At 34.9% G+C, this 17,704-nt stretch overlaps 1 protein-coding gene across 1 annotated transcript; it reads right to left on the bottom strand.

Annotated features, from left to right (window-relative positions):
* Positions 1 to 996: 996 nt before the first annotated feature.
* Positions 997 to 16,798, bottom strand: LOC105791364 (protein trichome birefringence-like 23). The gene is made up of 3 exons (XM_012619402.2): positions 16,329 to 16,798; positions 15,616 to 15,905; positions 997 to 2,053 (listed from the first exon to the last, which is right to left on the bottom strand). The coding sequence occupies exons 1-3, from the start codon at positions 16,558 to 16,560 to the stop codon at positions 1,280 to 1,282; spliced, it is 1,296 nt and encodes a 431-aa protein (XP_012474856.1). The 5' UTR covers positions 16,561 to 16,798; the 3' UTR covers positions 997 to 1,279.
* Positions 16,799 to 17,704: the final 906 nt, after the last annotated feature.

The following is a 17,704-nucleotide window of genomic DNA, read 5'->3' on the forward strand; positions in this document are numbered from 1 at the left end:
TTTCTACTAAAAAAAACATAATTTATATTCACATGTTTAATTTATTTAATTTTGATGTTATTTTAATTGTTTTAAACTTATGTTTTTTATTTCAATCATTGGTCTATTGATTTAGGATTACATGTTTTACTATCTTGCCTATTTATTTGATATTTTGCATGCCATTATTGTTTGTATTATTTCCATGTTATCGTAATATTTATTATCGCATGATATATTTAAAGTAGCATATCATTACTTTTTTTTTTCTCAATTTTTAAAACAAAACTCTTTCAAAATGGATATTCTTTAAACCAAAATAAACTCATTATTGGGAATTCAACACGTTGTGTCCTAACGTATTGGATGTGACGCATTGATTTTTCGAAATGAAGATTTTTTTTTAAAAAGTAAAGGAAATATTCCGAGTTTGGGATTCTAAAGGGATCGTGCCCTAACGTATTGGGTGTGATTTCTTAAATCTTGAATAAGGGGATGTTCTTTTAAAGTTTTATTGTATAAGTATTCTGACCTAATTCATTTTGGAGGAAATTAGAATGTTGTGCCCTAACGTATTGGGTGTGGCATTTTTGCTTCTCTGGATTGAAAAGGGTTTTAATACGCATCGTTTTAAGTTTTTTTTAAAGACTATATTTTTAAAATTTTCGACCTTAAGATATTAATTAATTAACTAGGTACCAATTTTTGGGCGCAATGAGGGTGGTAATCCTTCCTCATACGTAACCGACTCCCGGACCCGTTTTCTAAAACTCGTAGACCAAAGCCGTTTTTTTAGGTGATCCAATCACACCGTAATAAAAGATTGGTGGCGACTCCCAATTTTAATTTTTTAGAAAGTCGAAAACCTTAAAACTTTTATTTTTCAAAAACGGTTTCGACAAAATCAAAATAAAATGGAACTTTGAGTTGAGTTTATTTGTTCTTCTTGTTAGAATCCAAATTTGAAGTTACAAAATTAGAGGGCTTCCACAGAAGATATTAACGGTATACAGCAAATTATGTATACAACAACCTTCTTATTCAATCATTGAATATAAGAATAGAAGTTACCATGGCTAGTGCATGAATTACAAACAAAGTATAGTTATATAATAATCCCTGTGAAGTCCAGAGAAAGATGACTGGACCGGCAGAGGGAAACAGATGAAAGAATGGAATTCGTACGATAAAATATGATGCTCATCTAGGAGCCAAAAGAAGACTCACCTCAGTCTCGCAACCCTGAAAATTTCCGACACAAACCAACATCCGAAATGAACTAGGCGAAAAACTCTTTTGATTAACCATTAGCCACTATCTCCATAATCACATCATTCCAGAAGTCTATTGGTCCAGGTATACACCAATGTAAACAATCGTTCTGAACGACTGCTGTTTTGTTCTTTGAATACGGTTGGAACTGTCGATATGGACCTGGATGTCCATCTGGCCTCGATAATAAGAGATTTGTGAAGTCGAGAAGCTTGAGATTCAATTCATTATTGGCTACTTTTGCGGATGCCTTCTCAAACTCTTCTAATTCAATATTTCGTAGAATTCTATTCAAGTCCTTTATTTTAACCTCTCCTTCTTTAGCTGGTATTGTCTTAGGACAAGTCCCACCATTATGCCATTCCCCATTCTTAAAGTGATCTGGCGTGGACGTCCTAAAAAAGATCAACCCCTTATGCTTTGATGTTTTAATGAAGTCCATGACATGGTGGAGGGTTTTTTTGTAAGCATATTCAAATCCTAATTCTATCAGGTTTTTTCCTGGACATAGATGGCAACCAACAATGACATCATTCTCATGATAGACTGCAGCCTTGAGAAACCATTTTCCGGTAGAGATTATCATGTAATCTAAGCTCGGGTAAATATCTAGCCATTTCTTATCAAGTTTGTCCAGATGCAGTTGAACTTCAGCAGTAGAAACACCGTTAATATCTTCAAAAGTAGCAGCCTTTACAAGAAAAGGAGACCAAATATTTGATATTGTTAAATTGTATGATTGGAAATGCCATCTCTTTGATTTGGAATCCACATCCTGGTGAATTTGAACAGGTTGTTCAACCTGAAAGTTTTACAAAGAAAATATGAACAAGACAGTTTTGTGAACAACCATAGTCAACTACAATATTTTGACGCCAGTTGAAAATAAGTAGATAATTTGATGTTCGATGGTAAAGAAAAAGAACACAATTTTTGCTCACTAATTTCATAAATATCAAGAAACAAACTAGGAAGTAGTGTAATATTATATTTAATATGCTTATTCAGAACAACATACATATAAATGATGAGGTTAAAAAAACATCCATCCATCAAAATTCTCCCTATAAAATAATTGTGATAATAAAATGCTTCTTTGTTCCTGATGGAGTTTTGATTACTCCATATTCCATAACCTGTTACAACAAGTGATGAAACAACAATTGTGCTGCTATCAAAACCTTTGTGTTGGCATGTTTGACATATTTGGGCTGCCAGCAAATTTTAGAACTTTAGAGCCCAACACTTGAGTTCTCAGCATCAGCACGTTTTACTTACAGGAAGTTTAGAAAGTTTAAAATTAGATAATTATCTACTTCGGAAATTTTGATATTATTGCATTTAATGGAGTATTTATCAAAAATATTATATTGATAAAATCAAATTTTAAATTAGCGATAAGGACTCATCTTTTTGGTTGTAGGCCAAGTATGGAGAAGCCCTATAAATATCCTAGTGGTCGACGTCCTCAAGGGATAGTTTTTGGGAGTGTCTTTCACTTTTGTATTTTGCTATTATTTTATTATTTTGTGACACCCAAGTATTATTTAGAGAGTTTTATTGAATGAAAAGTGAGGATTTTGGATAGTGATTTGCATCAATCCAAGTCATTGTTGGGGCTGCAAATATTCATTGTTGTAAGGGTAGTTTAGGCTTTAGTCAAAAGGTGATTCGGTTGGATTGTTAAATAAAATCATTCTCTAAGTAGGGCTCCGCAAATGTAGGATTGTTGATCTGACCTACATTAACAAATATTGCATGTTATCTCTCCTTACTTTGATCCTTTTTTTTTTTACCTTGTCTAATTGTTTTTGTTCTATTCCAACCTTTGTTCTAACGTCTATTAGAACAAAATTGTTTTTGAATTGCAAACCAAGTTATTTGTTCCAATAGTTTTTCGAATGTCAAAGTTGGAACAAAGTGAAAACTGAAGGTGTTTCCAATTGGCATCAAAACAAGCTTCAAGCACATGTGATGGAGATGTTGAGTTCAATTTATCATAATGGAATCCATGAAGGAAGTTAATTTGACAACACGACCCTTGTCGTTACTTGTTTCAGAAAACTATGCATACTGAAATGCTCGTATGAGGGCTTTCATCATCTCTGTCAATGAAGCAGCGTAGGAAGCTATTGAAGATAAGTGGGTTCGACCCATTGTGGCTACTGTTGATGGCATCACACACCTTAAAGAAATAAGCAAATACATTGACGAAGAACAAAGGGTTGTTCATAGAAATTCACAAGCTCTAAATGCCATTTTTAGTTGAGTTGACTTGGACTGACTTAAATTCATTTCTGTGTATGAATCTACTAAGGAGATATGGACGACCTTGCACAACCAACATGAAGGAATGATTTTGTGCCTATGTCAAAATTTCATATTTTAACAACTAGGTTCGAAATTTTAAAAATGCTTGAAAATGAAATTATTTCTAAATTTTATGCAAGATTATGTGAGATTTCTAATTAGGCTTTCTATCTTGATGATCGTTTTTCTAAGGATAAATTGGTGCACAAAGTGTTGAAGTCTTTACCAGAACGAATTGTCATTAAAGTCACGATAATAGAGAAGGCAAAAGATATCACCACTCTCAAGAAGGACGAGTTAACAAGCTTACTCCAAACCTTCGAGCTAAATTTGGAGGAAGCAAAAGATGAAAAAATGGGTCTAACAAAGAACAAAGCATTCAGTGTCCAAAATGTTGTTCCAACAATGATACATATAGTGAAAAACATTGATGAGTTCAAAAAGCAATTAGCCCTCCTTAGAAAGAGCATGAAAAGGCTTTCTAAGAAGGGAACTAAGTTAGATGATAATGGGACAAAGAAGAATACTATTAAATGTTATAAATATAAGGGATTTGATCTCTTTCAATCAGAATGTGCTAATACTAAGAAGAAGGAAAAGTCACTCGCAATAACTTGGAGTGATGAAGAAAGTTTTGATGTCAAATAAGATTTGAGCAACTATGTTGCTTTTACATAGTTGCTTTTACTACTTCTGCTCCAAACCATGTTCCAACATATTCTAAAATATATAAAAAAAGGTCATATAATGATGATTTTCTCTTTGAATCTTTGGAGGATGCTTACAACCACATGTTAAAAAAATAGAGATATTGTGCAAATTAAATTATTCCTTAATGAAAGAAATTATTGTCCTTAAAGGACAAAAAAAAAAGCTCAAAATTATGGTCCAAGAAAAGGATGATGTTTTGAAAGCAACCAAGAACAAGTTAGATAATGCAAAAGTTGTCTTGAAGAAGTTTGGAGGGCAAAGTGAGAACCTAGATAAAATTTTAGCTTTAAGAATATTTGAGTTAGGCCGTAGAAGACTTGGTTACATCTATAAAGGTAAGAAACCTACAAATCCTATGATTTTTGTTAAAACTAAATATGCCAGTTCTTCTCTTTATGGGGCACGAAATGAGAATTTCTTAAATATTTTATGTCATTATTTTGGGAAGTTGGACATATTAGACCACATTATTTTAAGATGATACAAGATAGGAATAAATTCAACTCAATTGAAAAACATATTCGAATAATGAACAAAATAAAGAGACCACAACATAATTTAGGATGACAAAAGATCGAGCACATTTGAGTTATAAAGATCAACAATTTATTGGCGCTTGTGTGAAGAATGATTGATGTTGTGGCCACATAGGCCTTTGATTTAGCCAAGACCAATCTAATTCCTTAATTATCCACAAATTAAAGGTCCAAATTGGGTTTTTATCACCATAAAGCTAGTTGAGTACAACCATGTAGATTGGCCCGAATTTGAGGGGACTAAATGCAATATGAAATATCCTTAGACACAGCTATTTGGGCCATAACTTTCATCCATTTAGCTATTTGAGTTTCAAAATTCATTTAATTTATTTATGTATGTTTTTAATATATTGTATTTCATGTTCATAGTTTATTCTCGTTTGTGTCATATTGTTATCATGCTTTTTTTGTGTCCACAACTTGTTTACTTTCATTTTGTTAATTAAGTATCATAGCTTTCTAGTGTGTTTTTCATGCCTTATGTGTTTATCTTTGTTTGTGTATTCTGGTAGTTTGTTGATGAGTCTTTCTATATTGATTTTCAAGTACATTGATTAGCCATCATGGATCATGTGACCCTTCGACTTCTACTTCAAATTCATGCATAAAAGATAACTTAAGTTATAAGAGTTCATACATTAATGGATGGTGCAACAAGTGAGACTCATTTGACAACATATTGCATGAACAACAAGGGGCTATGCGTGTTATTATAACCACTTGATCAACAGATCAATAGAATAGGTGGTAAGATGGACTGAAGTTAGTCAATAGCTCCCATCGTTCGAGGGTTTGAAGGTCTGGATCTAGAGTCAGATAAAACTGTTTTGCTAATGCAGTCAAGGAAAAAAAAGAATCAAAAAGATTGAGCATACCTTGATTTTCATTAGAAAAAGGGATCAATTTCTTTCTTTTCCAACCTTTCTCTATTGAGAAAAACGTAACTGAAATCCAAATCGATATGATAGATTAGAAGAGACAGCAGGGGATAAGAGAACAGGATTCGTTCAGAAAACAGTCAGGCCATAAAATAAAAGAATTCAATAGCAGCGCTTATGCCTTCAACAAAAGCAGAGCTAATCCCAGAAATTACCAAACTCTCTTTTTTCGTTAATGATACAAAAGGGGAAGAACGTTCAAGCACATGCACCTACAAGAGGGACAAACCTGCCATGTTCATGTACAAATATCATTGTTGCACTTTGAATCTAGTAGATATGTTGGCAAAAGGAATGTACATCCATATTCATGCATTGCCAAAGGGAAGAATACTTAAGATACATGGAATTTTTGGTCACTAGAGGGGCTTACATGAATTTGGTCGATTGACTTCTTCCCATGCATGCACTCTCCTTCAACGCATTAAATGCAGCCACCAAATTCATCAACAAGGTGCATGGACGGCAAGGGAAATATATATGGTTGTTCTTTGCATTCTTTGAATACTTGGATTCATGAACTTTAGGATTAATGTATCATCTTAATTCATGTATCCACATTAATGACCGAAATCCATTCATGTGTTAGGGTCCTATATATATTCGATCAAACACTTTGTAGTGGACTAATAAACATTTTACTATCATTTGAGAGTTTATCTCTTTGTTCTTTAAAACTAAACTCGAACTTATCAAGACTTGTCATGTGGCGGTCAAAACTTAACTGATCTTATCACTTTCTTTCTCACATATTTCCAAAGTGTAGTGATCACCTCTATACTATTGATTCCTTTCTTGTTTATAGATAGTGGGTCACAGTTCTTATTTGTTCCCCAAACTTTTGAGACATCAACATCTTTATAGAAACCGGGTCTAGTTGAATTTATTACTTAAGTTCATTTCTAAGATTGTTTTTGTATTCATAAGTTATATCCAAAAATAATTTTTTTTATTTTCTTTCATACTTATCGTATTTTCGAAAGCTGAACCTGTTAAGAAATGATCGGACAACTTAAATCATGACTTGTAATCCTAACTGCGTACGAGATTCACGTCATTTGCTATCAGAGCTAGTATTCTTCACATGTATTATTTTATTTTCTCTCTCTCAAATTTAAAAAATTCAAAAAAATTGTGAGAAAAAAATTGTAAAAAAAAGGAAGGGAAAATACAAGGTGAAATTAAAAAAAAAATTCTAGGATCCCATCAAGAAAATTATCATCTAATTAGTACTTTTGAGTCTATTTTACATATTTTGGTAAATTTTTAAAATAACAAAAACATAACTTCAAGTCAAAAATTTTCTTTTTCTCTGTTAAGCCAAAATACCTTCTAATCATATTTTTGAGTCCTTTGAACCTATTTTTGTCAAATTAATTTTAACCTTCCATTTTTTTCGATTGCGTCTCACCCTAACAACTCCTCTAAGATTACCGTTTTGGTAAGTTATTTTCATACCAAGTTCTTCAAGACCTCAAGATATTTAAGTGGTAAAATGCAAGAGCGTGTGATCTTATTAAGAGTGATAAAAGATAGAAATTTTGTGCAAACACAAAAGGAGTGAATTTTCTTTCTAAAATTAATACATGAGGTTTGTTTTGTGAGGTACAGATCTTATTGTCAAATTTGTTCTTTTGTTTATTAAAATCATGATCAAAGAGAGTATTATTTCGAGGAAGGCACTAAACATTTGAATTGGAAGCAAAGGATTACAACGAGAGAACCTGTTTCAAACTCGTTGCCATGTAAAAGACAAGGTATGTAGTTTGATAGTTGATGGTGGGAGTTGTACTAATATTGCAAGTACAATCATGGTGGAAAAGCTCCAATTGCCTAAAACAAAGAACCCTCAACTGTACAACTTGCAATGGTTGAACAAAAATGGTGAAATCAAAGTCACCAAACAAGTGATGGTGTTTTTCTCAATTGGTAAGTACAAAAATAAAGTACTATGTGACGTTGTCCCAATGCAAGCCTATCATATCCTTCTCAGATTTCCATGACAATTCGATTGATGAGTTCATTATGATGGCTATGCTAATGGTACACTTTCGAGTGTCAAAATACGAAGATCACCTTAGCATCAATGACTCTGGATCAAATTCGTGATGACCAAGCCAAGATTACGAAATCGAAAGAAAAAATAATGAAAAGGAAAAAGAAAGTGAAAAAAATAATGAAAAAGAAAAAAGTGTGAGAGAAAAGAAAAAGATAAGGTAAAAGCAAAGAATCTGTTGGTGGATGAAGAAAATAGCAATATCCAAGTAAAAAAGAGAGATGCTTTAACTAACCATAACTCAAAATTGCTTTGTGATGTTTCTTTATTCCAGGTTTCTAAAAATCCATCAATAGATGATTTGTAGCTTCATTATTCACCCAGTGGAAGACAGTTCCATATTTGGGAGAAAAGTAAGCTGGAGAATGAAATTACTCCACAAGTTTAAGAAGGTAAGGATGGTAAGGAACTTTTTGAGATTAAACCAAGATGGCATTCTTTGAATGTTGTTGATAAGTTTGTCACTAATAGTGTTTTAAAAGGTTTTCTTTACGACATTTCATTTCATTGGCTTAGTGTTATTAACAATGAGTTTTCATATAATAATAATCTTGAACTACTTAACGTTGATGGTTATGTGAAATTCATGTCTCTTCATTGGAAACACATGTGCATGTACATGTTTATTCGAAGAAAGTTTGAGGGTCTTGTTTATTTAAACATTCATATACCTAATTTTTCTTTGTTTAACATGGGTGATTTGTTTTGGAAAGAAAAATATTTGATTCATGGATATGTGGAGGATCAAAATTTTATGTTTCATTCTGGGGGCTGTTTATCCATATCATTGTTGAGAATATTCAAGTATCAGAATTTCATTTTAACAACTGCGTGGATAGCTTTTTGTTGTTCAATATTTATTCATCATTTATGAAAAAGAAGTATTTGATCTATGATGAGTTGCAAAGGCAAAACTAAGTCTTTGATCCCAGAGTTAGCTTGTGTTTACAAACTTTGAAAGGAGATCTTGGTCATTATCATGTTTATACAAATTGTATTCTCTCTGATTTATCTCTTTGAAGGTGGTTCTTTTTTATAAGGGAGGGATTGCACGAGCTTATACTAGTTTTACTTATAAAGGTGTTTTTGTTTTTCAGGTTTCTAGAAGAGTTATTTTCAATTCAATGGCTGAAAAATACAATTTAAGGGACCATAATCAAAAAAGATTTTTTGAACAGCAAGGGGCTATGCATTTGATTTTTCATTAATGATACAAGGGGGAAGAATGTCCACGTGTCACGGGGCTAGACCTTTTGTCTCGCAATCCGTGCGACCTTAGGCGATCCGTTCGTCCAAACTCACCTAAGTCAGCCTTAACTCAAGTGAGGATTCTTTTAGAACTCCTCCAAGGCACCAATTGAATAGCGGAAGCAATTTATGCCAAAAGAAGAACAACAAAGAACAATAGAAAGAACGCTCGCAAAGTGTTTGAGTAAATGCTCTCTATTTCTCTTATTCACAAAAAAATAATGAAACAATGAATGGAGTGAGTAAAACTGAGGGGGAGGCTCTCTATTTATAGTTGAGCTCCCCTAAAACCGACGGTCAAGATACATTTACATTGACGGATGAGATTTAACCATATCCCTTAATTTTAGAGATTTACAAGATAGGCCTTATCAAATCTAATCTAATCTTTAGAAGATATGATCCCCTCTATCTTCTAAGATTAGTTACCATATTAGCCTAAATTGCCATCTCTTCATTATCGGGCCAACTAGGCTTCAATCTGACAGGCTTGTCCAATAGCTCTTTGAATCGGGCCAGTTCTCGTAGGCCAAATGATCCCCATCTAAGCAATAGACCTCAATTGGATGCATTTGGTGCGACGGTCATGGGCTTTGAACTGTGGCCCGTGACATTTTTCCCCACCCATTCTCGCAACGTCCTCGTTGCGACTTCCGAATGGCACTGACTTGATTCGCCTCGGTCTCGTCTCAACGCCTTAGCCTTTCCCTTCCTTCGGGACTTTTGCTTCGGCTTATGTCGCTTCTTCACTCGAACCGTCCTACTCGTTTGTACATCTCGATGACAAGAAGTTATGTCACTCTTTTTTCCAGATTCTAACTTTGCTCGAACAGAATCCTCTTGCTTCACCACACTTGGCTTCACTTTGCCCACAGTCTCTCGGCCTCTTTGCTCAAGAACTTCGAAAGGGCCCCTACGTTCTTGCCAAGTCAACAAGTTAGAATGCAAAACACTATCACAGTGTTCGGAATGTACCTTCGCATTTACTCTGGTCAACTGTCCCACATGCATCACTTCCCTTTCCTTAAAGTCTGATGCACCACCCACCTCTCCCATAGGTGGAAGCCTTGTCGATGACTCGGCCAACTCCGACGCTTCACTCAACTTGAGCCTCATTGGTCTCAGCTTCACTGTTTTCATCGCAACTCTTTCCTCTAAGTCCGATGACAAACTCACATCTTCCTTGGGTGGAAGCCCCTCCGATGACTCACCAAGCTCAGACGTTGCCTTTCTTTTGACTCCGGCTTGCTTAGGACAGTTCCGCAACTCATGCGGACCACGGCACAAGAAGCACTTTACTCGCTTCTTTTTGCTCCTCTTTGCCCTCTTGGTTTCAGCTTTTCCCTTGCTCAAACCAAGCTTCTTGGGCTCCTTGTCTGCTCCATTATTCCCCTCGATGACAGACTTCCTCGGACACTTTCGCAACCTATGCTGACCATGACACAAGAAGCACTCCACTGGCTTCTTCTCGCTTTTGGCCTCCTTGGCTTCGACACCCATTGCGCTCGAACCAAGTACCAAGGCCTTACCCACCGGCTTCTCCTTAAGCGTGGATTTCTTCGGACATTTCTTTAAAATGTGTGGACCGTCGCAAAGAAAGCATTTCAGCCTGTCCCTTTTCCTCTTGGGTTTCTTCTTCCCAACTCGTGGATTCTCATTACCACCATTGTCGCTGTTGCCATTGCCATCAACAATATCTTCCTTGTGATCCATTTTACGTACGCTCCTTTCCTCGGACTTAGAAGACCCAAGTCTTTCCCTAGACCAAGCTTGACCACGGACTTAGTTACCATCATGGCTTCCGACAGCTTTTGGACACCTCTTTGTTCCACCTCCTGTCTGACCCACAGCTTCAATCCATTTTGAAAAGCAAGCAATGCCTCTCTTTCAGTCACTTCTAAAACTTGGAGCATGAGTTCCTTGAACTCTCGAACATACTCCCCCACTGTGCCCCGTTGCGTTATCCCTTGCAACTTTTCCCGAGCTTCTTTCTCGGTAAATTCTGGGTAAAACTGTCCCTTCAATTGACATTGGAACTCTTGCCACGTCCCAATCCCACCTTGCCTTTTATCTGTGGTCCTACCTCGCCACCATAAAAGCGTAATGTCAGTAAGAAACATTGAAGCAGTGTTTACCTTAACCGGATCATCCATGATGCCTTTGGCACGGAAGTAGTTTTCCATTCTCCACAAGAAATTGTCCACATCGCATGCAGACCTTGTCCCCACAAACTCTTTCGGCTTTGGGACATCCTCGTTACTGAGTGCTGCATTTGCCACTCCATTCCCCACGGCTGCTCGACATAAGGCCAGCTCTCCCTCGAGCTCCTCTATTCTTGTGCTCAAAGCCCTCGTCGTGGCCATTGTTCCCTCCCTCAAAGCCATCATCATGGCCTCGCGAGCATCATTCCTTTCCGACAGCTCGTCCCTGTGTGAATTAAACAACTCGTTTACCTTATCCATGGTGGAATCAAGAGAAATCTTCACATAATCTCTGGACTGCTCCTTCCAGTTTGTTATGCGATCCTCGACCCCATCGAGTGTCTCCTTTACATCCTCCATGGATCCCTCGAGTTTACCCACACGTTCCTCTACTGCCGATAATGTCTCCCTCAAAGATTTCCTCGCCCACCATTGTTCGAACTATTCTTTCAACATCCCAACGGTGCTTTTGAACCAATAACTCAAATATCACTTGGTTCAAACCAACAGCTCGGATACCACTTGTCACGGGGCTAGACCTTTCGTCTCGCAATCCGTGTGGCCTTAGGCGATCCGTTCGTCCAAACTCGCTAAAGTCAGCCTTAACTCAAGTTAGGATTCTTTTAGAACTCGTCCAAGGCACCAATTGAAGAGCGGAAGCGATTTATGCCAAAAGAAGAACAACAAAGAACAACAGAAAGAACGCTCGCAAAGTGTTTGAGCAAATGCTCTCTATTTCTCTTATTCACAAATAATAATGAAACAATGAATGGAGTGAGTATGACTAATGGGGAGGCTCTCTATTTATAGTTGAGCTCCCCTAAAATCGACGGTCAAGATACATTTATATCGACGAATGAGATTTAACCATATCCCTTAATTTTAGGGATTTACAAGGTAAGCCTTATCAAATCTAATCTAATATTTACAACATATGATTCCCTCTATCTTCTAAGATTAGTTACCATATGAGCCTAAGTTGCCATCTCTTCATTATCAGGCTAACTAGGCTTCAATCTGATAGGCTTATCCAATAGCTCTTTTAATCGGGTCAGTTCTCGTAGGCCAAATGATCCCCATCTAAGCAATAGACCTCCATTGGATGCATTTGGTGCGATGGTCATGGGCTTTGAACTGCGGCCCGTGACACAAGCACATGCACCTACAAAAGGGGGATAAACCTGTCATGTTCATGTGTAAATTTAATTGTTGCACTTTGAATCTTTTAGATATGTTGGCAAAGGGAATGTACATCCATATCCATGCATTGCCAAACAGGACGAATACTTAAGATACATGGAATTTTCAGACACTAGAGTGGCTTACATGAATTTGGTCGATTGACTTCTTCCCATGCATGAACTCTCCTTCAACGCATTAAATGCAGCCACCAAATTTATTAACAAGGTGCATGGACGGTAAGGGGAATGTATATGGTTGCTCATTACATTCTTTGAATACTTGATTCATGAACTTTAGGATTAATGTATCATCTTAATTCATGTATTCACATTAATGACCGAAATGACCATTCATGCGTTAGGATCCTATATATATTCAGTCAAGTACTTTGTAATGGACTAATGAACATTTTTAATACCATCTGAGAGTTTATCTCTTTGCTCTTTTAGAACTAAACCCGAACTTAACAAGACTTGTCTTGTGGCGTTCAAAACTTAATCGATCTTATCACTTCCCTTTTCACTTATTTCTAAAGTGTGGTGATCACCTCTATACTATTGATTCCTATCTCGTTTATAGATAGTGGGTCACAGTTCTTCTTTGTTTCCTAAACTTTCGAGACATCAACATCTTTATAGAATCCAGGTCTAGTTGAATTTATAACTAGTTTCATTTCTAAGATTGTTTTTGTATTAGTAAGTTATATCCAAAAATCTATTATTTTATTTTCTTTCATATTTATTGTATTTTCGAGAGTTGAACCTATTAAGAGACGATTGGGCAACTTAAATCGTGACTCATAATCTTAACTGCGTGCGAGGTTCACGTCAATGATGTTGCAACTCATGGAGATCATATTGAAGATTTATCGAACGTTGGACCAACTTTATCTAAATATCATGGAAAAGATTGTTGTTCCACGAGCTACAACCATTATTCCTGATGATATAGCTTTTAATTTCATCCCTTCTTAAACACCATGATACAAGCTAATAGGGGATGAATAGAGTAAAATGGAGTAATGATGATAATTTGGTGATACTGTTTCTTCTTAGTTTATAATTATGGTTTTTTTAAATGATTTTGATATGGTAGCTAATTTTTTTTAACAAGTTCTTTTATTTGGTTTCTAGCAGGATTTAATGGTAAATATAAGTACATGCTAAGGGGAATATGTGTGAATCAAAGTAATATGTAACAGAGTAGCAAACTTTGATTGATAGATTTGTCTCAAAAAAATGAAGATCTCTTAGTGAGGAGGAGCTCCTCTAACATTTTTGGAAAAAAGGGAGAGATGTATGTGTCCAACATATGTTAATGTTCAATGTTGTTCTTGGTTGATTGTTTTTTTTCCTGGTTGGTTGTTTTGGTTAAAGTTTAGTTTAGTTTATTTGCTACTAAAGTCTTAACTTTTTTATGAAAATTGTGATTACATGGTTTGGGAGATAAGCATATCTGGAGTGTGTACTTGACACGAAGCATGAGTTCAATTGTTGGTTTGATTTTGTCAAAATCACAAAAGGGGAGATTGTTGGAGTTTTGATTACTTCAATGTTCCATAGCCTGTTAGAACAAGTGATAGAACAACAATTGTGTTGCTATCAAAAGTTTTGGTTTGGCATGTTTGACATGTATAGGTTGAGAATATGTCTTGATAAACCAACGAACTTTTGAACTTTAGAGCCCTACACTCTAAGTTCTCAGCATCATCATATTTTGCTTAAAGAAGAAGATTAAGAAGTTTACAATTGCTAAATATCTATTTTGGAAATTTTGATATTATTGCATTTTATGAGAGAATTTATCAGAAATATTATATTGATAAAATTAGTATTTAATTTAGTGATAAAGACTATCCCTTTTATTGTTGATAACAATAACATTAAAGTTTGAACAAAGTGTAAACAAATTTTTTTATTTACTACCTTTTGTATGAGTGTAACATCTTTTAGAGCATTCGAACCCATATTCTGTTACATTGGCAACAATACCTATACTAACTGAGCTAAAACATACAACAAAATGTTTTTCTTTAATTTCCCTCAAGGAAATGAAGAACTTTTTTTTGCTTAATCAACGCTATAATGAGAAGTCAATAATAAATCTATATGCGTATGCTTATATAATTAATAAAACCGGAAGTCAATAATAGCTTATAAGCATATCCTGATACAATAAAAAAATCTCAGATAAAGATTGCTTTCTTGGTATAATAGTGTCTGCGAAAACTGATTAATGATTTCATCAACCCCAAAGTCATTAACAAGATTTCTTTAATTGGGCGTTTGCATTACTTGCTTAGCCCGACATTTTTCTAGATACCATCCAGATTTGATTAGCACAACTAAATGGGAATTATTAGCAATTAAGACGAGACCGCTGAAGATAAACAAAGATGCATAAGGGCTTTGATTAGCACAAGTAGTTTTAATAGATTACTACGAGCTACCGTCTCATTTATCTTTCTATCAGAGACTAACATGATAGAATGTTGATGTTTATCTGCTAAAGTGATTAACTAATATCAAATGCAATCAACAAAAAACAAATCACATTAAGGTGTTAATACACTTTATTTGGAAAAATATTCACATGCAACCCTTAGAAAATGCAGTGCAAACACATTCACTGGATTCAGTGAAATCCCAAATTTCCAATCTCTTTAACTTAACATCAGACCTAGCATTGAAGTTGTTTATATTAGTTACCAAGCCAGCTATCAACTTCTGAAGATACAATAGCAGCGAAAAAAAAAACCTACATGAGTATGGATGCAGTTAACACAAAGAGGAATGAAGTGTCGGGATACCTTACTTTGCCACAACAGAAAAATAGGCTATAGAGGGTAAATTGCGATAAACACTAGCAGAGTGGCCAGAGAAGCCTAATCAGCCTAGAATGATAGGTCCTAGCTTCCTAGGATCAGAACCAAGCATTAATAACTATGTAGCTTCGCTAACCAATACTCTCTTTTTCTTTCAAGGAACCTAAATGAACTGATTTAATTTTTTTTTCCTTAAGAGAGGATTAATCTTGAATTTCAACTATCTATTCGTCGTGCAAGTAATATACTAGCTCATCAGTTATGTAGGTAACAATGTTCTTTTTAAGATAAAGCAGATAGTTGAGGCCAGGGAAGAACACAATGTTAAAATTTGCTAAAGTTATCAAGTACATACTGTTGAGAGCATACACAGCAATGACTGTGCGTGGTTGCGAGATATGGAGTCACCAATCAAGGCCCATGCTTTATTTCTCATCAACTCCAGAAATCTCTCTGCATTAAAACGAGGTAATTGACAATCATGTGGTTTCCATTTCCAGTATAGATATCCAAAATCAGGGCGGCCATTCTTCATACAATTCTGATGGTTTTCTATCCAAGGGCAGCTCTCATTTGTGTATGACGGGCCCGAGGGATTGGGAATCCAATCCCCTTTAAAGAGATCACACTTTTCTGTAATAACATCTGGGGTAATCATAAGTTTAAATGGTTAAGACACGATATTGAACCCGAAATAATTAACAAAATCTTGTATGTGAGATATGAATAGTAAAACAACAATGGTGGCAATACATTATGGATGGTAATCGGCAATATCAATCAACTAAAAAAATGCAGCATCACGATATTAAGAATTCATCCAATCCCACGGAGAAAGTTTCATCAATAATTAGAACCAATAATTCCCAAATTATACACTAAATCAATCACATAGAAAAGAAGAGAACCAAATCCAAACATGCTACACCAACGTAAATCAACTTGGAAGACAACCATCAAAATTTTCAATCTTTCTAATCAAAAGATATGTTTTAAATGGTAGATCAGCAGATCTTAAAACACCAAGTCTAAAGAAAAAAAACTGAGGAAAGAAGCAATTGTAGTTACCAAGATGTATGTGATCCTCATTTTCAGATATTCCAACAAGGACAGGAGGTTCCACGTACGGAGCTCGAACTTGCACTTTCTCTGACACAGGCGATTCTAAATCAGATGCAAATCCTTTATAATGAGCGACGAAGAGCCTAAAAGCAAGACCCAATAAGAGAACAACAACCGCAAGCTTTACTATTATGTGATGATGTTTGTTCGTAGAGAATGAAATCCAGTTCACTCTCATTTTCCTCCTTGGCCTTGGTTTTGTTTCACAAAATTCAAATGGCTAGGCACTTTATTGGATGTTTCTGTAAATCTGGGTACTTCGTGAAAATAGAAACAATTGAATCGGGAATTCCAAAAACCAACATTGGATTCTTTCACTTTTTACATGGTTTTTTTACAGTAAGAACAAATGGATAAGGCTTTTTTCTTCAGTTCTTGAGTAATACTATTATATTAGTATTTGTAATTGTGGCAGGCGATGGATTACTGGTTAATAATGAGAGGCATATGATTATAAAGTGATTGTTCCTAATAAATAGGTGAATGAACAAACAAAACGAACAGTTTCATCCGTGGGATCCAACATGGCGAAAATAAATCTTACCTTTTGGTACTAAGAGAAAATAAATGGATACAACCTTTTTATAATTAGTGCTTATTTGATTATGTTTCATTAGAATAACCATGTTAACGTGTGTATATATACACGTCCAAAAAAAAATGTTTGTATATTATTTAGATTTAATAATTCTGATTATGACTTGTTAGTAAGACATTGGTGCTAGTAAGTCATTTAATTATATATTTTAAAATTTAAAATATCTTTTATTATATTGCCACATGTTATAAAAATATTATTTTTTAAATATATAATGCCACATGTCAATTGTAGATTGGTTAAGTAATGTCATAAAACTTTTTATCCCGTTTTATACCATCCATTCTCGTTCTATTGGATAGCGAAATAGTAGAGATACCAAATTAATAAAAAGATTCTTGAAATACCACATTGTTCTATGAGGAATAGTTCAAGGGTAAATTTAGCATTTAACCCTTTAATAAATGAGTCAATCTTTTAGAATAACAAATGAATCGTATACATTTGGATAGTGGTGATCAAGGTATTAGATACTAATGGATAAAAAGTACTATTCTAATCCTAATTTGGTTTAGAGTATTAATTTCTTTAGTGTTTTCTCTTTATTTTTGAAGTTTGCTCTCTAATTCCTACCACTAATTCTCTTTCATCAAAGTATCATAAGATGACTTATTCATGCGAAAACCAAATGAAAAACTCATATTTTGCTCTCCCACTTTTCAAGATGCGTGATCGGTGTAGAATTGACAAAAATAAAAATTCTACGTCTAAATAAAATATAAAT

Source organism: Gossypium raimondii, chromosome 8 (assembly GCF_025698545.1).
Source record: "Gossypium raimondii isolate GPD5lz chromosome 8, ASM2569854v1, whole genome shotgun sequence".
In the NCBI taxonomy this organism is placed as follows: Eukaryota; Viridiplantae; Streptophyta; class Magnoliopsida; order Malvales; family Malvaceae; genus Gossypium; species Gossypium raimondii.

Excerpts from the sequence above, each read along its gene's own strand:
- LOC105791364 (XM_012619402.2), bottom strand. The coding sequence starts at position 16,560 with ATGAGAGTGAACTGGATTTCATTCTCTACGAACAAACATCATCACATA. Across the intron at positions 15,906-16,328 it reads TGAGGATCACATACATCTTG|ATGTTATTACAGAAAAGTGT; the intron begins GTAACTACAATT and ends TGATTACCCCAG. Across the intron at positions 2,054-15,615 it reads TGCTGTGTATGCTCTCAACA|GTTGAACAACCTGTTCAAAT; the intron begins GTATGTACTTGA and ends TAAAACTTTCAG.